Below are 21,685 nucleotides of genomic sequence, written 5' to 3' on the forward strand. Positions count from 1 at the left end.
AAAAAGACGCAGCTGTTCTTATCTCGCGGATCAATTTACCCGCTTCCAATAAAATACCCAGCAAACAAACCCAGCCGGACAGTTGGGTCTCTCTGAAGTACAAAGAGGGTGCAGCAACATACGAATCGTCCTCTCACAAACAAGATTTGTACAATGTGCCTATATACCCGCAGCGTAACTTCACAGGATACACCACTCGCCAAGAAGACATGATGGATTCTTTTCCGGTCCCGGCAATGTCATCCACTCCACTTGGAAAAAAGCGCCCGATGATCGACGAGACATATCCTTCTACGGCAATTTTCAGTCCCACACATTTGGTATCCTCGCAGTGTGTCACCAGCCATTCTTTGTTTGTGAATCTTCCAGTAATGGAGGATGTGGGGCCTAGGCTACAAAATGGTCCCGGATTGGTTCATGCTGAAATGGCACTATTTGCAGATCGCACTCAAATTTGCACAATTTAGAGATATTTACCATCACTTACTCTCACTGACTCTAGCCTGTCTTGTTTACTCTAGTCGCCAAAAAAGATAAACAAGACATTTTCCCCCTGGAATAGGGTCTGGTTGGCACGCCATATAGCAAAGGTATAAGCTTTTCACCTACATGCATCCATTAACATCTTTTTTCCACCAATGCCAATCAGGTTTAGGCTGAGAGAGTTCTTGAAAGCGTGGTCTCTAAGTGAAAGCCTGTCACAACTCAGCTTTTCCATGTGTATCTTCCAGGTCACGGGGCATAAGAGTCAACGAGATAGACACTTTTGAAAAAAACACTCTATGAGATTGTAGAGAGATCCTCAGTCAAGAAATATGCTACCGCATACTGTGATAGATCGTCTATGCATTGTGATTGAGCTAACTTGCGGCGTAAAAACTATCCAGTGCTGCACGAGCAGAAGTCACACTTGCTTTGAGACTAGTGAGCGCGCAATATGTATGAAGGAAAGCAGCTTCTTCTTTACAATGCCCCGCTCTATCTCCGTCGTCCATCTTTGTGCTCGCTATTCGAATGTTTTCACAGCTCTCATTGATCCTGTACATCCCTAACATCTTTGATTTGCGTCGAAGATCGTCACAGAATGATCGCAACAGAAGTGTGTCATCATTTAAGCTGATAGATGTTAGCATGCTGCAAATTTAACGTAAGTTTGAAGGCTTACAAGGCTTTCTCCATTTCCTGAGTCGCAGTTATTGCCACTGCAATATGTGCATATAGTGTTGTAGAGCTGGTTAAACGATTTTCCTCATGATCCATCTCTAGCAGTTGCGAGAAAATTGCCGCGTCAAAATTCCGCTTAAGGTTGCTTTCGAATTGCTCATTTGTCATATTTTAAAATGTAATCAAAGAAGACCTGCATGCTGTAGTAGTCGCGCTAACTGAAAAATAAACGCCTGGTGGGAATTCTTATATGCAGTGAGAAATGAGTTTGTATTTGCCGCTGAAAAGGCCCAGAGCAATCGAAAAGCCACCCCAGGCGGCCCGGATGATTGGGAACACGGGGTGTCTGGTACCAGTAATCGGGCTTACGGTATTTTTCATGATCGGCAAAAGGTACATATGCCATTAGTCAGGGAGGCCTTCCGTGGCCAAATACAGTTTAGCGCAATCTGGGTGGGGCGCTGGGAAAGAGAGTGAAAGAGTTTGGTGGTCAAACTGATTGAATTTTGCTGTCGATGATTCTCAGTGAGCCTTACCCAAGTTCGAGACCTATTCTCTCCCATCAATCAAGCCGCCAGGGCCAAAATTTCAATGCAAAATTAAGAGTAGATTATTCTGTGGTCCTGCAAGACACCTTACATATAAATGCCAATTACCTGTCAATCAAAACTGTTAATTTGATTTATGCAAGAATGAGAGATTGATGCATTTAACCATCATCAAATGAGGACCTATATTAATACCATTCCAAACCTTACTCTTTGTAAGAATAAAAAGTACATGCAGAGACGATGGCAAGTCGCGCTAGCCCAACTAAGCTGCCGGTGGAACAAGTTGCTGCAACAAGCGGATGCTAAAGACTGTCAATGTTTGATTTAATCAGAAAATATTGCTTCAGCTTACCTGTGTCAGTTCCATTACAGACCTAGCTGACGTTGTCGATGATAGAAAATCAACGGCATTCGAATCGATGGGCCACCGAGCTGGATCGTCTATCCCCACATTCTCTTTGACATATTTCTGCATCAGCTCCATTGTCAGAGATCCCAAGCCTTTCAAGGACAAAGACTGAGATTGTTCCGGCGTGTAGGGCACAGTGAGTTCTAAACTAGCTATCACGACAATCAGTCTTTCACCGGCGATTTTGAAGTGCTAAGTACAATACCAATTTTCACCACTCCGTCTAAACTCATTAGAGTAGTGGAGCACTTTAAAGACGAATGTTCATAGCCGCATTCAATCAGATAAGACAATCCGTCCATGACCTTTTTCATATGAGCAAAGTCGTCTTTGGAAAACGGCGGTAACAAGAACTTACTTGTTTGACAATGGAAGCCAGCTGGACCTCACTGGGATAGGCATCGCTGGCGACCAGGTGCTCTAAACTGATCGGTAGGTCATCAACAATGAAGTGGTTCACTCCATTGTCCTTGAAACATTCACTGGCAGAAATTATGTTGAAGTGGTCGAAGCGCGTATATTTGTGGAGTGACTCCTCTCCATCGGTTCTTGACGAGCTTCGTATGGCTACTACTTTAGAACCCCGGCGACGATGTTCGCAAATCGATACTGTACCGGCAAGATCGCATGTAAATATGGGCTTATAAGTCTCCCACGGGGAACAAGTTCGTATAAGTGGAGTCTGCGCCAACCCTCCAGTATCGACAATGGTGGGGAGCTCCAGTGTTTTTGGCGAACCTCTCAGAATCTTGCGAGAGCGATCTTGCTGAGCCGCAGGGCCCTTTTGGTATTTGATAGAGCTTTGGGTATGGCCTGGCTGATCAGTGAAATTGTGAGGCTGCGTTTCTGCTGCCGTGACCGACGAAGAGAAATGCGCCTGAGCTTGCAACATGTCAAACCGAGTAGCCCGTTTGTCTTGGTCTCTTTTCATGTTTGAATATAGACTCTAGAAGACTTTCAGAGGAAAAGAAACCAGGTACCATGGGGACAGCGGTAGCACTGTTTTTGTAGGGCACATTCGAGCTGCCATCCACAGCGAGACTATCCGCAGCGAGCCTTGCCATCTGCCAATGGCCATTCAACGACCTAAGAGCTTAAATGCGCTCTGATGGCCGCTTCTCAAACCACATTTTGAGGAAATCTTATTTGGGGATTCCGAGATGGAACAATCTATGTTCACAGATGCGGAAGCACAACTGACAACTGAGCGGCGCCTGAAGTACCAAGGAACTGCCAAGATAGATCTGAGCCAGATTACATGTCACCCATGCGTGGCTCGACAACTGGACCAAAAGAATGTTGAGAGACTATGCGAGGTATTTCGGAAGGATGGCTGTAATCGACTTGACGTGCAACATCATGTTACAGCTGTTGTAACCCGCCGACACTTGAAGCACGCCCGGCGGGAGGCACAGATAACCGCGGAGGAATTGCTGACTAATCGACCTGATAAATACCCGTTCCTTTCTTTCCCCTCCAGCCAAATCCAGTGTCTACATGGTCAACACCGCCTGCATGCTGCAACAGAAGTCCTTGCTCCTAGTGAGCGATGGTGGACGGTGGACCTCTATCTAGATGGTGAGTTTCGTTTTATTGGCTCAACTTCTATTTTACAGCCTTCATTTTTAATTGCCTCGTTCGGTCTGACATTTATGTAGACATTAGCCATGAATTACGAAGTACCCTAGTCGATGAATATGCAAACGAGAAGACACCCACTGATGGAGACATATACCGCAAAATCCGACAATACCAAAGCGAGCATAATGCAGCGTTCCAGAAGCGGTGGTGGACGCGTCTTTCGGAAAATAAAGCTAAGCGTTTGCGACAACTGATGTCTCCTGACAACGTCGACATTTGTGCCGCCTTTGATGCCCTACTTCCCATTCCAGGTCTGTGGAATGGCCTGAGTATCGGCTCTCTCAATCGTGTACTAGCATTGAAGTGCGATGAAGTTAGTTATCATCGCTTTCCCCGGCTTCCACTCATTTTTCGCTAATGACGAAGGAAATTATCCACTATTTACAACATGTGGAAAGATTCTGGTCGACTCTAATGGATGGCGATCGACATCAGATGGCCAAAATCGACATTCATACCGTGGAAAAGCTTCAACTGAGAGCCCCAGCGGCATGTTCTGCGGATGCGAGAGAAGTCAAAGGCTATATACTCAGCGGTGAGGTCTTCTCCCAGTTTGAGGAGACTGAACGACCTAGAATATGGGATCGAATGTCCAGTTATGACGGGATCATTCCTTCAATTCACACCTTTTTCCGCGATACTACTTATCTCGAGGCGTGCGCAACCGGCGTGCGGCAGTTTGCTGTTCTGAGCAAGAGCCAGCCAACAGTGCGAGCCGCCTTGAAGCATGCCTATAAGCCTGACACGACCAGGGGGCATGTCTCGTGCAGACATCAGATGCGAGCTTTCGGAATCACACAGGCCCAAGCACGGACTCTTTTGAACTTGCCTATCGACAAATCTGGTTATTTGCTATGCGTCATTACCCGGAAATGGCCAAAGATGCTACCAGCAAGAAAGTTGTCGCCAAGACCATCCGCGGAAGAGCGGACGAAGTAGTGCTCCACAATATGGCTACACTCGCACAGAAATTGGGATTTGACTCTTTGCCGGTCACTGAAATGTTGAACTGTTCTCCCGACCGAAGAATTGCTCGCGAAGCTCTACTCAAGGCCCGAAAACCGGGTAGCTACCGATATGACCCCGTCACATTCGATTCACTCATTGACCGATTAGTGGAGTGTTTTGGTACCGCGGTCGCTCACGAAGCATTACCATCGCCAGAGTTCGTTCTTGAAAGGACACCAACGCTTTCACGTCGTTGTGGTCCCCCACTCGAGCATGTGCAGCCGATAGATCGACCTCACCTTTTCCTAGACAAAGTGCATTCCAAAGAAGCGACAGGGCCGCAGACTATCTCCTCCTTTTTTGTGAGACAATGCGTGTACTTTGCTTTCTTTGACAAGCCTTTGACATGGACACAAAGTCAAGACCATGATCAAGCTTCGCCTGAGCTGCTGCAAACGGACATTTCTAGATCCCCTCTGTTCGTACCAGTTGATGACCTGCCAAGTAACCCACGAGTGGTCCCAGCTATGGGATCAGCTTCACAAAGACAATCACGCCGAGAGCAACGCCAAGAACGACGCCGTCGAAGACAGGCAACTGGAAACCGGTCACACCGAGACCGGCGACAGGAAATTGTTGAAGAAATACATCCTGCCGCTCCGGCCGATCCAGTTGACTCCATCACTGCTGATCATGATATGGGTATGAATGACGTCGCTCATGTTGTTCCTGGTGGTGCAGACATTTCCATGGCAGGATCTTCCAGTGAGAGTCACATCGGCGGGAATGATCATTTAGCGATACAGAACGAGTTATTCCGCGACACCAGAAGAGATGTTGAGGAGGACCCAGAGCTTTTGCCAAATGTCGAGCAAGACGAGCAAGCGCTTGCTCAAGTCAGTGACACAAGGCGTAACTTGGGAGACATCGTACACGAACCATCAACTGACAGTCCAAATGGCCATGATACTGCAGAGCGACAAACGGAAGTGAACGAGGATACCGCCTCGCAATATTCTCAGGACTCTTCACGAAGCGGCGAGAACGACTCAATGGAATATGTGGAGTTCGTCGTGCCTGCTGAGATGCAAGACCGGTTGACAAGAGGGCTGTCTTCTGATACAGATCTGCAACTCACGTCGAGCCCTGTCGAGGCGGATGGCGAAAGCCTGAATCAAAGGACTGAGGAAAGAGAGATTGCGCAAGATGCAGTACAACAAGCCCTTCAGGTGCTTGAGCAAGAAGCAGAGACACGGGCACTTACTAGTGTAAAAAGATCAGAAAAGCAGTTTGCTACGTCGACCGATGAGCCAGCTGCTTCATTAGTGCTTCCCAGCCCAGGTGTGGGACCGGCTGTGGACGCATTAGCTGAATCTCGCATATCGAATGAACATTCGCCAGCCACAACTCCGGATCCTGACCCGATTGTTCGGCAAGGTCGAGTGCCACGAAGCGCCCGAGCAGCAAAGGCCATCACTCAAATTGATTTGACTGGGCTGGATGCAGCAATTATTGTGGGAGAGGATGGACCCGACCAGCAAGAGCAGGCTGAGTCAGCAATCATCGGTCAGGCTGCGATTTCAACCCCTCTTGGTCACCAGGAATCGTCGGACCATGAACAGGGCACAGACAATATGGGACCTCGCGAGTTTCTGAGCGATTTACCTGATCCTTCGGCCTCAAATCCGATCATAGGTGAATCTACTGGCCCGCCTCGACCCGCAGCGCTTCAGATTTCAGCAGGGGCCACGGGAGAGGGCGGGACCAGCCAACGAGAACAAGCAGATGTCCAAATAACCCATCATGATATGGCATCACCAGTCTCTAAGCCTCAGCAACCCAAAGAGCATGTTCGACAGACGAACAAGAAGCTACGCGAAAATAAGGATGACTCGCAAGAGGCTCCCGCCTCAGGCCAAAACGTAAGTGAATTCACAGTTCCACCTCTGCCGGAAGCGCTTCACCCACGTCGGAACCCTCCACCCAATGCAATCTCGATTACTTTCAAAATTTATGAGAATGGAGGATGGCATGTGACGGACCAAGTGCCGGTCAACCCGAATGACCCATCGGAAGCACATCGTATAGCCCACAAGTATGCCCGCAAGGACAACAAACATGCGCGCTTCTACAACAAGAACTTACGACTAGTCAGCGCTGCTCAATGTGTCCGGGCCGCGATGGATGATGGATCGAATACCGTCCTCATGAGCCTACAACAGGGTCTCGTAGTGACACGAGCCAAAGTGGCTGCGGTGGCCGAGATGATGAAAGCGGACGCTCAGAGAAGGGCAGCAACTGATGCTGATGATATAATAACGTAGTCAGGTTTCGAGCTAGTCTTCAGTCACCAGGCGTCTTAAGCTCTGAGACTTATGGCCTAGCAGGTCGTGAAATTGTAGGAGATATAAGTTGGCATTCTAATGGCCTGGTAGGTCTTGAGACCGCGGTCTTGGAATCTGCTGGGTCTCTGGCTCTGTTTCTACCGCCCTCGGGTCGGTGTCACCGAGCCCTAGTACGTAGTCTTATATGAGCAGACTTCAATTTCAGGTTACATGTCATCAGCCTTCATGTATGTTTCTTATGATCGCCTGGGATTTGAGTCTCTAATCTAACAGCCTTGGTGGCCTTCTGACAACAAACATATGCTGAACTGGGTCTTCGATCCTCTCGGACCATCAGAATAGTTTCACAGAGCCTTCACTGTCTCTGGGCCCCCAGGTCCTGTAATTAGTGTTTTTACTGCGGAGCTTAGATGCTCGTCCGATAAGTGAACTGGCTTTTTTGCTCGTCGTTGCTCCCAATAAGCAACATAATTATACACATTTACCTTGACAAAAACCAAAGACAAAAGCCACAGAAATCACCGTCATGTCGCAAAGACCAATGTGATACATATCGATAATCAGATTGCTCTACAGTGGAAATCACCAGCATAGCGCTCACAATGCAGCTGAAGTATCTGGCTCCTGTCAAGAGAATTTATTTTATTTCAATACACTTTGCCAGTACATACCCACAGACAACTCAGAAGCCCGTTCTGGGCAAAGCATTGAAATACTCCTTTCCGTCGTTTGTCCTCACTGAGGCCGTAAGCCCAGCAAGAATTCTACAGTTGCCAACCCTCACTGAGGGTCAGTCTCTCCTCATTGAGGGCTGGCCAGCTATTTAAATGCCACAAATCCTTCCCAATTTCAATTGCTAACCTTCTTCTCCATCGATCATGCTTCTACCGCATCCAGAGTGAGTTCTCACAGTCCTCACCTCCCATGTTGAAATGCATTGCGCTCATATTTCTTTAGTGACCTTGATTCCCCGATAGTGTATTTCAAAGTGGGACCAAATGAAAAAGAATTTAGTGTCCATGCCAACGTCCTCAAGGAACGTATCGCACGCGTTTGCTCTCCACTTGACCTTCCTAATTATGTCATTTGAATTTCATAATGATATAGAGGACATTTTCGGCTATGTTCCGACTATCAGATTTCAGTCCTAGAGGATGACTCGGCTCACATCGCTTGTGAAGATAAAGCTAAATTCGCAGTTGAGAAGGTTCTACTGCTCAAGGATAACTATTTCCGGACCCGTGCGAATACTCAGCAGCTTTTGGATCATCTGGCAGAAAACTTTTCGCAAACCCCAATCCTGCCATTTTGCGGGGAGACAGGAAATATTTGCCAAAATCTTGATGTATTACTTATACATGCACGACTGCATCCCACATAAGGATGCAGGGAAGATTGAAATAGTAGAGGAGGGACAAATGTGAATGACATTTGTCGAGGTTAAGCAAAAATCCCTGTCTCTCTCGATTAATGGGGAATCTAACAGCAACCGTCTTTGGTAGTAACTAATAAAAAGAGATCGGACCTGATAATATCCCGACATTTTTTCCTTTGACGGTCCAGACCTTTTGTTACGTCAAGCATAGGCCAGCCGGCCCATTAGTGCAGATCTACCACCTAGCACATCTCGCAACACCAATAAGAAAGGCTCGATAACCGCTGTCCTCCAGCGCACAGGACACTTTACGGCTGATTTTGTATCTATTTTCTTATCTATTGAATTACAAATTTATGGTTTATATTTATTATGTACTATGTATAGAAATTCTGAATCTGCTTGCTAATGAATAACAATCATCACTGCATGGATGCAGTACATCACATCCATGGCTCCTGGAATGATTGGGCCTTGATCCTGACGTAGGGCCTCCTGGTATCTGCGAAATTAAGATTAACAAGTGGATGTAGATACATCCTAAATCCGAGCCACCCAACTATTGCTTTGTTGAGTACAGCTGAGCAAACGGGAAGCCCTGTTCTTCATGTCTCGCGGTCGTATGTGCTTAGTTAGGACTTGGGAAACCCCAAATAAAGTGACTGTTTAATGATCGCTGATCTCTATCCCGTGAAGGTGAAATCGATGGGGGTGAGGGGGTATCTTGGCTTCCGCACATACCTCGCTATCTGAAGATGGTCATGTGACCCGACCTACGGTCCTTGATGAGTTGTCAATTGTGATAGGATTCGACATGGGCAAGTCTCCACATTACCCCTCCCAACCGAACGAAGGTAATCAACCGGGTTGACTGAAATGTACGATGCACCTCCTGGAGGCCATTCTCATTTCCCTCAAAGCTGAACTCGTCTCTAGGAACAAAATTGGTATTCTTGTTTATTGGAAATGCGAGACAAGGCTTCCTCGGAAGTGAAGCTGTCTCCTTTGTGGGAGAAGGCTCTGGAGAGCTATCATGAAGACCTTGTCGCCGACGATGACTTCCGAATGATACTGAAGACTGGTAGTCTTGAGGAACTTCTCGCAGACGACCAGATTTTGCAGCCGTTCGGGCCGCAAGGCAGAAAGGCATTGGACTCTATGAATCGATTAAAACCAACGTTCAAATTGCTGAATGATTTCTCGGTTGTACTGGCAGTCTCCTTTGGTGCAGGCACCGCTGTGACAGCGGTAGTGTGGGGTAGTATCAGAATGATTCTTACGGTATATTGATATTTCTGGCAAGACGCTGACCAATTCCAAGCCCTTACTGACAGGACTGCAGCTGGCATCCGCAGCGGACAATACTTTACACGAAGTCTCAGATATGCTGGAAGAGCTGAGCCTGACACTACCACGTCTCAAACACTACGAAAGAACCGTGTCGATGGACTCAGAGATGGAGGCGACCCTTCTTTCTGTTTATCAAGAGGTCATTTGCTTTTATGCTCGTGCGATCCATTTCTTTCGGAGCCACAAACACTGTAAGTGCGTCTCTTTGGGGTGTGCATTTACTTCAGGAAGTTAGAAGTGTGCGTAAGCTAAATCAGAGAAGCGTTCCTACTACGAAACGCATGGTCAGAGCTCCGCGATGATTTTCAGAGAACCGTTAAGCGAATCAAACGTCTGTCTAGCGCCATCGAAAGCGAGGTTGAGCTGACCCGAATGCGCGTGGATAATCAAAAATACCACGAGGTCCTCAATTTGATGGCGAACTTCCACCCTCAACGTCCAGAAGCTGCACCAAAGATTACCAACTACATACCTTTCACAGAAAACCCCCGCTTCTGGGGCAGAGAGACTATTCTCACCCTTATAGATGACGCTTTATCAGCAGATTCCTTGAATCGCTCCCTGCGATCATTTGCGTTGCACGGTATGGGGGGCGTTGGGAAGACACAGATAGCGCTGAAATATGCTAATGCATCGCGTGAGAAATTCGATTGCGTTTTTTGGATCTCAGCCGAGAACTTGGTTACGATCGGACAAAGCTTCCGGGAAATTGCGAAGAGACTTGGCTTGATCAAACCTGATACAGAGACGGATGATAATGCTGTCATGCTAGAAGTAAAGCAGTGGCTATCGTCTACAAGTGAGTCGTGCTACTCTATCCGTTGCGATTTGTAAAGTGGGCTAATTATATTGTGGCTCAGAGATTCGTTGGCTTCTCATATACGACAATGCCGAAGATTTAAACGTCTTGAAACACGCTTGGCCTGCAGCCTCTACCGGGTCCGTACTGATAACCAGTCGAGATCCCACTGCAGCTTTCAGCCTTGCTTCTTGTGGATGCCAAGTCACACCTTTCGATACGGACACCGGGTCATCAGCATTACTTAATATTCTTGGACTAGACCTGGAGTCAACGATTCACCAAGGAGAAGCAAAGGCTATCACCTCAACGCTCGGTGGTCTACCGTTGGCGCTTAATCAGATCGGTGGATTCATTGTTCAGAGAAAAATACCTCTCAGGAGCTTTCTCGCATTATACAAGCGAAACTCGGTCAGCGTGGATGCTAAAGGCACGATGAGCATGGATTACAGCCACACCCTGGCGACCGTCTGGGAGATGGCTTTAAGTCAACTCTCGGGAAGCGGCAAGGTCCTCCACATGATCCTCTCATTCCTAGATTCTGACTACATAAATGAGTCACTCTTGAAAGATGGCGCTCTTCATGTGAATGACCCCACTCTGGAGTTTATGATGGATGAGATAGAGTAGGTACTACTGTTATTTAAGCGAGCGCACGTTGACTAACCTGAGTGAAGTTTCCTAGATGCCCAAGAAACGCTGCTTCAAGGAGCTCTTATTGACAAGTCAAGCGAGAGTGGGATCATATCTATGCACCGGCTCGTCCAGCGTGCAGTCATCCGTCGAATGAGTACCGAAGAGCGAGAGAACATGTTTTCCCTTGCAGTAGCTATCCTCACGGCGAACTTTCCCAACACTTACAGTGCCGACGTTGGCCACCAGGTCGCCTCCTGGACCTATTGCGAGAGGAGCTTGCCCCACATTGAAAGCATCGTGAAAAAGAGTGAAGAATTCAAGATCTTTGAGAATGCGAACCAATCTTTCGCAGAGCTACTACTTCGCTGTTCTTGGTATTTCTCATTGCCACGTCATTGTTTGGAAACTCGTTGCTAATCCAAAGCAGGTACCTTTACGAGAGAGAGAACTACAGCATTGCCCAGTCATACATTGATGTAGCACTGAAGAAGTTTGCCAGCAAGGATTCTCTTGCGTACGCGAGTGCAACTGATCTTCGAGGTTTGATCAACCTCGATATCTGCCATCCTGCAGCTGCTCTGGAGGCTTTTGAAGAAGCATACAAGATACGCACAGAGATACTTGCAGAAAGCCACTCGTTTCTAGCCGCCAATCAGGTCAATATAGGTCTTGCGTTCACAGAGCTGGGCGAGCTTGAAAAGGCGCAGGACTATCTTCAGCAGTCAATAAACATTCGGTTGATGCACAACAGCGACAGAATTGGAAATTCATATAGCAATATGGCCAGCTTGTTATTGAGAATGGGGCAGCCTGACCAAGCAGAAGCGATGCTTAAGAGCTGTCCATCCCTGAAAGACTTTTCAGATGAGACCTTTCTCAACACCGGAAACCCGAGGTTTTCTGGGTAAGTTCTTTGTTCATGAATAATCTTTCATATAGGCTAACAATGATAGGGATATGGTTCTCCTGAGCAGAATTAGATTCGCGCAAGGGCTTCTCGATGAAGCGCTCAGATTTGCTTCCAAAGCCCTGAGTTTTCGAAAGGAGTACTTGGGCGAGCGCCTCAAAGTCTGTGACTCGCTCTACCAGGTAGCTGTTCTTTTTCACAAGGGGGGAAACATGGGATTAGCACAGTAAGCAGCCACACAGTCCAATATGAAGTCGCCACAATTATTGACATTCAACAGCCAACTTCTCGAAGAGTGCATCAGGATATCAGAAGGACTCCCGCAAGTTGAGGGTATAGGACATTTAGCTCGGGCGAACTATAAGCTATCGCAGATTCTGGGAGATCTCGGGAAGGACAAAGAAAGCACGAAATGTCTCGAAAGGGCGGTTTCGCTTAGAAAAGATCTCAATGGTCTCGATGGAGATTACCTTCTAGTGAATGGGGCTGCATCTGACTTTGAGGATCTTGTCCCGTGGATGCTGTGGTGATTCACATCTGATGAAGCTCTTCATACACATATCATGTAATATGATTCTTGATGCGCGAGATCCATTTAGAAGCCTATGTAGCTGACGGTGTCAATTATCTAAGCATCGAAGTTTAAAAATAGCTGCTGCTATTCATTGAGCCAAGAACACCAGGGCATTTGCCGCCCACGCTACCTTCGAGCTGCAGATGCAAAGTTGTCTACTCGCCATAATTTCCATAGCCGCCCGAGATACTAAAGACGCCCGAAGTGAAACGCCCAAGTTTCACATTTTTGGAATTCAAGCGAATGACGGAAAAGTCTCTCCACTGGCGTACGATGATTTTATTATTTGTCTGCCCACTTCCTGTCTTCCATATTTTTTTTTCTGTTTCTTTTCTAGTTGATCTTGAATTTCTTTTTCTGACATCGTATATTGCTTCATCCGCTATTATCTGACATTCAGCGTTGAAACTACACTCCATCACCATGAGACAGTCGCGAAATGCTCAATCGAAACCTATACAGCGTCTCTGCTCTTCCGGTAAGTCAAACTGTTAGGCCGCGAGGTTGAAGGGGGGCTTTAAATGATTAATGAACCAAAAAGACAGCAAATCATGCACTTTCCATGAAGCCTGTGCCACTTCTCCAGGATCACACCTACTCCCAAACGGGTTAGAGCTCGATCCTAAAAGCGAAGCTACAGTCTGGTACACCACCTGGCTCAAATCTCAAACAACTAAAATCCCATTGCAAATATTCAACATCTTCCACGCGAACCACGAACACTGCACCTCCCAATCGCACTGGGGCCTCTTCAACCGCACCTTCCTCTGTGTGGCGGAATCCGCCATCCAAGACAACACTATCACCATCGATGGGATGATTGGAAACCTCCTCGGTGAGAATATTTTGGATTCAGAGACGTTGGAGGAGAACCTCAACTATGCTCGCTACTTTGTCTTCTGCATTTTGGGCTACCAAACCATGCTCTACTCTCCTTTTCCGCTGGATCTAACTTCCGAAACACCGCATCAATTATGCATCACCGAAAACCTCGGTTGCTGCAACTATACTCACGCATCTCTAACACAAGATGTCGCAAACTGTGCTCGCGAGCCCCTTAGTGAGCTTCTCATGGGCTTTGGCGTGCTTCTACCATCAAGGAACCTCTGTCTAGACGACGATCAAAGTATCCATCACGCCTTCCAACAGCAAACGGAAGTTGATGCTAAGAGATTCAACGCATACGCACTTCATTACATTGCCGGTATCAAAGTCAAATGGACCGATGCATTATCCTGCCATTTGGAATTCAACTCTGCCACAAAGGAAATATCACTTTTCCGCTTCCCTTCGTTCTGCCAATTTTCGCTGGCAAAGTATGAACAGGGGAAGGGTAGAGGTGTGCTACACGCTTGTGCAACGACAAGCCGTCTCCGATGTCAATGGGCAACAGAGACGGAAATAAACCATTTTTTACTCGAAGTCCTTCTGTCCTACAGATTGTTGTTTGGTCAGACCAAGAAATCGCGAGCATTGTTTCGGTCCGTGGACCCGTTTCTCCATTGCACGGAACAGAACCGCACAATGAGGGATTCGCTCTTGTTAAGTTTGTGTGGCATGCGATCGTTGAATTTGTTATTGCTGGACCTACGACGGGACTGGAATCTGGTGGAAAAGGAGAAATACTACCTACCAAACGATTTTCCGATCTTGCGGTATCGCATTGTCGTTTTACAAAGGTATTTGTCTGCTTCGGCGCCACGGACTTGGCTTCAGTTGTGGAGGGATAATAGGAACTCGGCCAATTGGATGACATTTTGGGCGGTGATTATATTTGGGGCATTCGGATCGCTAATGGCGCTTTTGCAGGTGATTTTGCAGTCTGTTCAGTTGTTCGTGTGATCATTTTCTCGGTCTTTTTTTAGTAAATTCATTCTTTTAATCGACATGTAAGAATGCCTTATCTGTATACAGAACTGGAAGCTAGTCCAACATGATATTTAAATATACCCCCGTTCGGCCCAGCTTTGGATGATACCCCTAGATGTCGGTTCATATTCTCGTAATTTGACAGCATCACCATCAAGGTACGTGTTTGCATGAGAGAAGGCTAGAGGCGGGTCCTTTTTGGCGGTGACTATTTCTCTCCATTTCAGAGCTTCATCGTCCACGCTAGAGAGATCTTCGTAAAATCTGCGGCAAGCAACATTATCGGCAGTGCAGCGGTAAATGTGTAGCCTTAACAGCATGCGACCAAGGGAAGGCTTCCCTTGATGGATAATGCGAGCTCTATTGACCTTTACCGTTAGCCTTCCAGCTTGAGGATCGCATGTGATGGCGTAGAGGTCATTGGTGTCACGCAGGAGATGGCGTAATATGGCGTAGTGAGCCTGTATAATAGTGAGAATATGGTGGGAAAGCAGGAACGAAAAACCTACTCGACTATGCGCTTGGCCCCATTTCTGTTCAAATTAGCATGGCCTTGGAGAACATAGGTGGCTAGATTTGCGTACCTTTGTGGCGGGATCGTAATTCTCCAATCCTCGAAGTCCGTCAGTACCTAGTTGAAGGTACATGTTGTAGACGACTAGCTTTCGTTAACAGTAGTCATCCAGTTGGAATGCAACAATCATACGGTCATCTGGCTTAATCTCCCCGTGCTGCGTATACCCGAACAAGGACAGAATGTCTTGATCGTCAATCAAATAAGCGCCCACAAGCTCTGCCCTACATTCATCCACGGTAGTTGAAAGATCCCCGAATACTCCGGTCCACGTCTGGCCAGGTAGATACCAATTTTTGATCGGGTTGCCGGTAATTGGGTTCAATGGTGGCCGAGCAGTATTGAAATTGAAGTTGCCTGGGGAAGTCTCTGCGAGGAATCTCCCTGTTCCGTGGCCTAGGATTTCATGTAATACAACCCAGATATAATATGCATGATGACGGTGTTTCTTGAACGTTTCTTTTTCTGAGTCGTCGACCATATGCAGGCCTCTTGGTCGATCACTTTCTGCTACCATGCGATTGGAAAAAATGAGATTTTTGTAACCTGTCTCTTGACGAATGTCGTTGTACTGCCCGCCTTTTAGATTCTCTTCGAGACAGCATATTGCTTCACAGAAAACTCACGTTCGGAAGATTAATTCCCGGAAAGATGATGCTTGAACAGTAAGCGAGGCCTAACACGAGTAAGCATAAAGGCAACTTAAGGCAAGGAGATTATTCATACTCTGGACGCTGGAAAAGTCCGGCGCCTTGAATACCTCTTTTTCAAACGGTCCTTTGGTGCCGCACTCTCTGTTCACCCACGGAAGCCTGTAGACAAACTCATCTGCCTCCTTTGCCAGTTGCTTCAGTGTCCTCGTTTGGTCGGGATCAGGTATTCCAACGATTCCTTCAAATTCAGACCTAATACCAAGTGGGTCTCGGTAAGGTTCAATGAAACCGATTACCGTTTCAACTGGTGGAGCCTTATCATTCACCCAGATTCTCTGAGAGCCTTTGTATGCTGCGAGATTGCCGGTGGTAAAGCTTTCTTGGATCTTACGTATCATTTCATACTGAGATTGGTTTGAGACGTACTCCAGAGCTTTTTCCAGATATGCGTTTATGCGTGCCAGTTGATCCTTGTGATCCCCGTTCACCAGGCGAATTGTCTTACCATTTGGTGTGGGACTGTTGGTAACATGGCAGATAGAAATACTCTCTTCCACCGACGCTTGGAGGATGTCGAGAACTTCATCCTCTAGAGAGAGTGTTCTTTTCTCTAGGCGAGTGTTCTCCGGCAGTATTTTGAGCTCATCCATGACCTTTGTAACCAGGGCTACATCTTCCTGGAACGAGGCAATTTCATGTCCCGGGTAATATGTGCTCTGGGTCAGTTGGTCTGGAGGCCCTAGACTGAGTGGTGGTGTCTGGAACATCGCATCTTGAATTTGTTCCCAAAGAGTAGTTGCACTTGAGGTCGCGGAAGCCGCTAAAGCCCCAAGCTTGTCTTTAGGGATAGCAGGAATGAACTTTTGGTCACCAGATCCCTACTCAGAAATCAATATTTGTGATGTTCCAAAGGGCCATTTCGAGTCTTACATAATAGTTCCCCATATTGGACAGAAACACTGCAGCGTAGTCTAGAAACAATTGGACCTCTTTAAAGTCAAGATTGGCCCGGATAGCGAGGCGTTCCCAGTCACCATCGCAGCTGTTATAAAGGGCCATAACAAAATCAAATATTAGATTGGCTTCCGGAGATACCTGCTTAAAGATGATGCGCGAGCCACCCCATGCCGCTCTGACACTCGTCAGTACGACGGGCATCTTCGAGCCGCGTGAGGCTTAGAGTGTTGCGTACTTAGACATATAGTGAGCATACAGCTTCTGTTGTGAGCCCAGGCCATTGAACGTTGATCCAACTGACAGTTGGAATATCTGAGGTGCTTCCATTGTGGAAGGTAAACTTTGGTTGGTTGAAGAGTTGACCTTTGATGAAGAGAAAATACGGATGCCCCGCACACGTGACCTAACTGCTGACAAAAAGTCACTTCAAGCCGGGAACTGACTTCTCTTTTGAAAGGAAGAAATTTACGCATTATACGATGAGTGGCCGTCTACGTGATGAGTCTGTCGACAAATAACCACTGTTTCAACTTCTTCGTTTTCAAAACCTAAAACAAAGGAGATCATCAGGGCGAAGTTCATTTATAGGATTCTGGGTAAAGCAGCTCAATTCTTCGCTCTATTTCCTAATCTTTTTCACAGACGGTCAAAGAAGAATAAATGCAAATATGTATCCACATGATCAATCAACGTGATAAGTCGTTCTGCAAGGTCCTAGTAACTAGCTTATTCCGGCTTGCTGGTGACTGTAAGAAAACTCGTAAACGTACAGAATTTGACTGCCACCAAATGACCTAGTCATGGATGACCTCAAGATTCCTGAACTACTAGATGAAGCCATCAGAACTTACAGCGCATGGCATTAAGCGAATGTCGCGGACGACGACTTGAAAGCTCAATCCTGGCAAACATGCAATGTGGCGTTAGCCAATGGTCTAGACCTCAAACTGATCTATGAGGACCAAGATCTGTCATTCTTTGTCGTCAAAGGGACTATGGTAGGTATCGCACGCCAATTCGTGAGAGATATTGGCCAATGGGCCAAGTGTGTGAGGAATTTGTCTCCGGTAGACCAAGCTACGCAGGCCGCAGCTTGAACGTGGGCGAAAGTATAAGGAGGCGTTATGACACAGCGGGCTCTATATTGACTCTTTGATCACTTCCGTTTGATGCATTTCCTTCTGTAATTGATTAAGTCATGACTAGGGGAATACGAAAAGTAAATTTAGCAGGATCGAGCAAATCTGGTACATGTAGAACAGTGCACTTGCAATGCTGATGTAGTGCACCTAGGAAAATGGTCCGTGATTTCTTCCCATGTCAACCTCCCTTCCTCTTTCAGCGTCACTAGCAAGAGGATCATTGTTTGAATGGGGCCGGAATTTACCCCTCCTTCGATATGAACAGGTTGTGCATGTTGATCGCTTTGAAACCTTATCTGGTTTGTCGGGGTTGAAGGGAAGTTTCTATGTGGGCATACATGATGTCGAGCGACGTTGTTAGGCACGAGTGTGAAGAAGACAGCGGGCTCAGATTCCTGGGTCTCAATGGTGAGAATTGCCCCCAACAAAGTAAATCATTTATTGATGATTGAAGACCGCTGACCCCGTCACAGTTGAGTGTAAATCAATTGCATGGCGCTGAAAGTGCATCATTTTATCAAACTTTCGATCGCATACATTGCACGCAATTTCGGTGCTAGTTGCAAAGTTTTGAAGATGCTTTCGCTTAATATGTTTCGAAACATCACCATGCGATGCAAATTGCTGCACACGCTTCTTCATATCCAGTTCTGTTTGTCCTAGACAAATAAAGCAAAACAGAGGTCGGTGATCCTTCATGATAGATCGAAAAGCAGCCTCAAGAGGAGAATCTGGTTGAGACTTGCTCTCGGTCGCTTCATCTTCTGAGGGGTGATTGCCAGGACCATCTAGCTCGACCACGTCATTCTCAAACCGTTTGTTGCGCGGCAGACGGCACGTTTCCCCCTTCCTCAAATTGACAATAAACAGCGACCGCATCGATTGCTTCAGTCCGCCGATGCATCTCTTGATCCAAAGTTGGCGGTGGCAGACTCAGTAGGCATTCGATCAGCCGCTTTTGAAGAGGAGGAAGCTCCTCCGATCTTTGCAGTTTTGTTTTGACCGCTTTTTCAAGCGTAGCCTCGGAAAGCTGTCGTTGAACTTCCAGCATAGGTTGCTCTTGGTCGTATTTCTCCTGAAGCTGTGACAGCAAGGCATTTCTTGCCCGTTCTCTCGCGCCATTGATTTCTTGATTCAGCTTTCTATAAGCGCCGTATTTGACAGTGCCTCGATGCCGCGAGAGGGGTCGGCCTAGTTGTTGACGAAGCTCGTCACGGCGCTGGACCAGAGCTAGGATTTCCGGCCTTTGATTGACCGAGGACGATTGCACAGTCGTCAGGTCTTGCGGTCGGTTTGGGTCGATGGTCCTGCTCATTCGGCAGGCTGCGTGCATGATATCCTCGTCTGGATTGAGACCGCGAATTAAGGCAGGTAGGTTTTTATCAATCCTCCTATCAAGGTAGTACTTCAGAAAGGTGCGAGTATCGGCGTGGTGCATAATCAGATTACGAAGAGAGTCGCTCACGGAACCTAAAACAAAAGAAACAATGATTAGTAAGTTGTGATTGTGCACGATACATATATGCAACTTCATTTACCGCTATTATCCAACGCTTTGGCAGCGCCATATCGCAAGCTGTAAGGGCGAGCAACTTGTCGAAATCCAGTGATGACTCCAATTGTTTTGACCCACGGGAGCAGCGTAGAGTATGGTAGAGGCTTGTCGGGGGAGATACTCATTCCTTGCAATGTCCGTTCTGTTTGTCGGAATACTGGAACATCGTCTAAATCCGGGTCGAGGAGCAATGGAAGTTCATTACAATCTTCCGGAATATTTAGACGAGGGAGCTGATCTGCGGAGAACAAAACCTCCTGTCCCTCGACCCGCTTGAAAGCACGATCCCCGAAGAGCAAGCCTAGTAAAGAGACATGTGGACTGAGAACAAGCGATGGGTCAAAAATGATCTCAGGAAGAATATAGGTGTTTCTGCGTGTCTGTTAACTATCCTGAAGACCGTAGTAAACTCCTAATATATTCACTCACTCGTCTTTCGTGCCAAGGAACCCTTTTGTGAACTCGAAGGTGAACTCAATCACGATTCTATGTGGGCCACCTTGCGGATCTCGGAGCAGGCTGACTCGAATATGACGGTACATCAAATTTAATATGGCCTGAGGACGATTGGCAGTGAGGCCAGCAAGTTGCAAGAAGAGGCAGAGCTCGATGCGATGCCTCCCATGTCCAAATTTCTTTTTTGTAGTACTGATCGCGGTCTCGACGACCATTGTCAAGTCCTCCACGTACATGGTGGACTTTTTACGGCCCTTGCAGGATAACTTATGATTTCGGGACAACTTTCGAATGACCTAGAAGATTGATCATTACCAACTATACGGTTTAAAGCGTTTTTGCAAGGACAACGGTGCCGTGGTTCGGCAAAGGAGGGACTTACCCGGCGCATCTGTCGATTCATGCGATTTTCAATCTTGCCAGATGTGGCTCTTTCAAAAACAAGTCGAAAAACCTTCCAGAAAGTTTCCAGCGAGCTCTTCCGCTTGATTCCGGGTAGTCGTCTTCCATTCTTCCCTCGTCGCAGGTTCAAAGCCCAATCCAAAAAGGTATACAAAATGCCAACGGATAGCTTCGAAAATTCTTGCTGAGGATCTTTTTGAATACATGCACAGAACCTGAGACGGCTTTTAGTTAGTCATAGTGTGTGGAAATACTAGGAGTGAAAGACTAGGAGTGCTAGGATTTCTAACGAAGTGTAACGCACTGATTCCATCTCGTTTCAACTTGGTCAAGGAGAGACACAGTGCCTTTGCTGTAATCTTCCTGGGTGTAAACGGACTCATCAAACTGCTCAAGTTGCTGTAGATAGTATTCTGGCAAATGCTCGTTGTCTGCAAAGAGCTGCGCGACATCACCTGCATCCTTCAACTGATCGTCTTCGCGGTCAGGCTCTGTTGGATCCGTGTCATATTGGTCATCGCCGCTATCGTCGGAGCTGTCGGGGCTGAGATTTTCATCTTCACACGGAGGTGAGTTGGCCTTTCGCCGGGAAGGAGCCATGCTGTGGTAACGGGGAATCGTCTAGCGAGGAGTTGGGGGTAATTGCTCTTAGCAAAAGAAAGAGCGAAAGAGAGCTAGGGAAGGAAAAAGAATTGGGCAAACTCTTTTGAATGAGTGTCAAACATCAAAAGTCTGAGAAGACCCCAGGGGAAGGGCCCAATATATGAGTTTCCACTGATCGCAGCGTTTCAGTGCCATGGTGAAAAAGGCTCCTGGGAGGAAAAAGGGACGCAGTGTTGACTATACTGTACTCCTGAACGAAAACCTCAGCCTGGGTACCAAGTGTGGATACCAAAGATGCAGGCGCAACACCCTCAGGCAACGCTAGAAAACTGAGGGGTGCTTGTGGCTGCGCCAAGCGGAAATCGCGTGGCCGTGGTCAAAGATAGAAGTGCGTGGCAAGGAATTTGGCAAATCGACGGCCTAAAACGGCCTCACTTGCGGCCACATTTGGAAGCCCGTTTGCCGTCTGCTACCTTATTAGAGTAATATTAGAAATATTAAATTCTATTAAATACGTATATCTTGAATAGAAATAAGCTTTAATAAATTAGACTATAGCTTAAAGAATTGTTTCTAGTATTATAGATTACTATTTATATAAATAATAAGCTTTTAGATCTAAAAGATATATTAATATATAATTTAAAATCAGATTTTAGAATCTAAATCTTTTTAAATGTATTAATAATATCACTTTTTTAATCTCGAGAATAAATAGTACTATTTTACTTCCAAGCTTTTTTAATTATATTATTATTAGAGATAGTCTTTATCT

At 46.7% G+C, this 21,685-nt stretch overlaps 7 protein-coding genes across 7 annotated transcripts; 4 read left to right on the top strand and 3 right to left on the bottom strand.

Moving 5' to 3' along the window:
* Positions 1-1,918: 1,918 nt before the first annotated feature.
* Positions 1,919-3,055, bottom strand: N7506_004240 (uncharacterized protein; the record flags this gene model as incomplete). Its single annotated transcript, XM_056953535.1, has 4 exons — positions 1,919-2,017; positions 2,068-2,276; positions 2,330-2,429; positions 2,483-3,055. 4 exons carry the CDS (start codon positions 3,053-3,055, stop codon positions 1,919-1,921), a joined length of 981 nt encoding a protein of 326 aa, XP_056812424.1.
* Positions 3,056-3,284: 229 nt separating this feature from the next.
* N7506_004241 (uncharacterized protein) lies at positions 3,285-7,037 on the top strand (the record flags this gene model as incomplete). Its single annotated transcript, XM_056953536.1, has 4 exons — positions 3,285-3,702; positions 3,783-4,078; positions 4,132-4,473; positions 4,518-7,037. The coding sequence occupies 4 exons, from the start codon at positions 3,285-3,287 to the stop codon at positions 7,035-7,037; spliced, it is 3,576 nt and encodes a 1,191-aa protein (XP_056812425.1).
* Positions 7,038-9,399: 2,362 nt separating this feature from the next.
* On the top strand, positions 9,400-10,617 carry N7506_004242 (uncharacterized protein; the record flags this gene model as incomplete). The annotated part of the gene is made up of 3 exons (XM_056953537.1): positions 9,400-9,714; positions 9,776-9,974; positions 10,046-10,617. The coding sequence occupies 3 exons, from the start codon at positions 9,400-9,402 to the stop codon at positions 10,615-10,617; spliced, it is 1,086 nt and encodes a 361-aa protein (XP_056812426.1).
* Positions 10,618-11,332: 715 nt separating this feature from the next.
* N7506_004243 (tetratricopeptide repeat protein) lies at positions 11,333-12,655 on the top strand (the record flags this gene model as incomplete). Its single annotated transcript, XM_056953538.1, has 4 exons — positions 11,333-11,592; positions 11,646-12,122; positions 12,172-12,351; positions 12,406-12,655. The coding sequence occupies 4 exons, from the start codon at positions 11,333-11,335 to the stop codon at positions 12,653-12,655; spliced, it is 1,167 nt and encodes a 388-aa protein (XP_056812427.1).
* Positions 12,656-13,122: 467 nt separating this feature from the next.
* N7506_004244 (uncharacterized protein) lies at positions 13,123-14,104 on the top strand (the record flags this gene model as incomplete). Its single annotated transcript, XM_056953539.1, is given in 3 exon segments — positions 13,123-13,177; positions 13,286-14,015; positions 14,026-14,104. 3 exon segments carry the CDS (start codon positions 13,123-13,125, stop codon positions 14,102-14,104), a joined length of 864 nt encoding a protein of 287 aa, XP_056812428.1.
* A 535-nt stretch (positions 14,105-14,639) lies between these two features.
* Positions 14,640-17,079, bottom strand: N7506_004245 (dipeptidyl peptidase III; the record flags this gene model as incomplete). The annotated part of the gene is made up of 7 exons (XM_056953540.1): positions 14,640-15,029; positions 15,078-15,101; positions 15,153-15,226; positions 15,275-15,538; positions 15,869-16,673; positions 16,726-16,927; positions 16,988-17,079. The coding sequence occupies 7 exons, from the start codon at positions 17,077-17,079 to the stop codon at positions 14,640-14,642; spliced, it is 1,851 nt and encodes a 616-aa protein (XP_056812429.1).
* A 1,623-nt stretch (positions 17,080-18,702) lies between these two features.
* N7506_004246 (DUF3435 domain-containing protein) lies at positions 18,703-20,907 on the bottom strand (the record flags this gene model as incomplete). Its single annotated transcript, XM_056953541.1, has 5 exons — positions 18,703-19,364; positions 19,433-19,821; positions 19,879-20,201; positions 20,288-20,522; positions 20,612-20,907. 5 exons carry the CDS (start codon positions 20,905-20,907, stop codon positions 18,703-18,705), a joined length of 1,905 nt encoding a protein of 634 aa, XP_056812430.1.
* Positions 20,908-21,685: the final 778 nt, after the last annotated feature.

The sequence above is a fragment of the Penicillium brevicompactum genome (assembly GCF_028827555.1).
Source record: "Penicillium brevicompactum strain IBT 35665 chromosome Unknown utg000003l_segment0_segment0, whole genome shotgun sequence".
NCBI classification, from domain to species: domain Eukaryota; kingdom Fungi; phylum Ascomycota; class Eurotiomycetes; order Eurotiales; family Aspergillaceae; genus Penicillium; species Penicillium brevicompactum.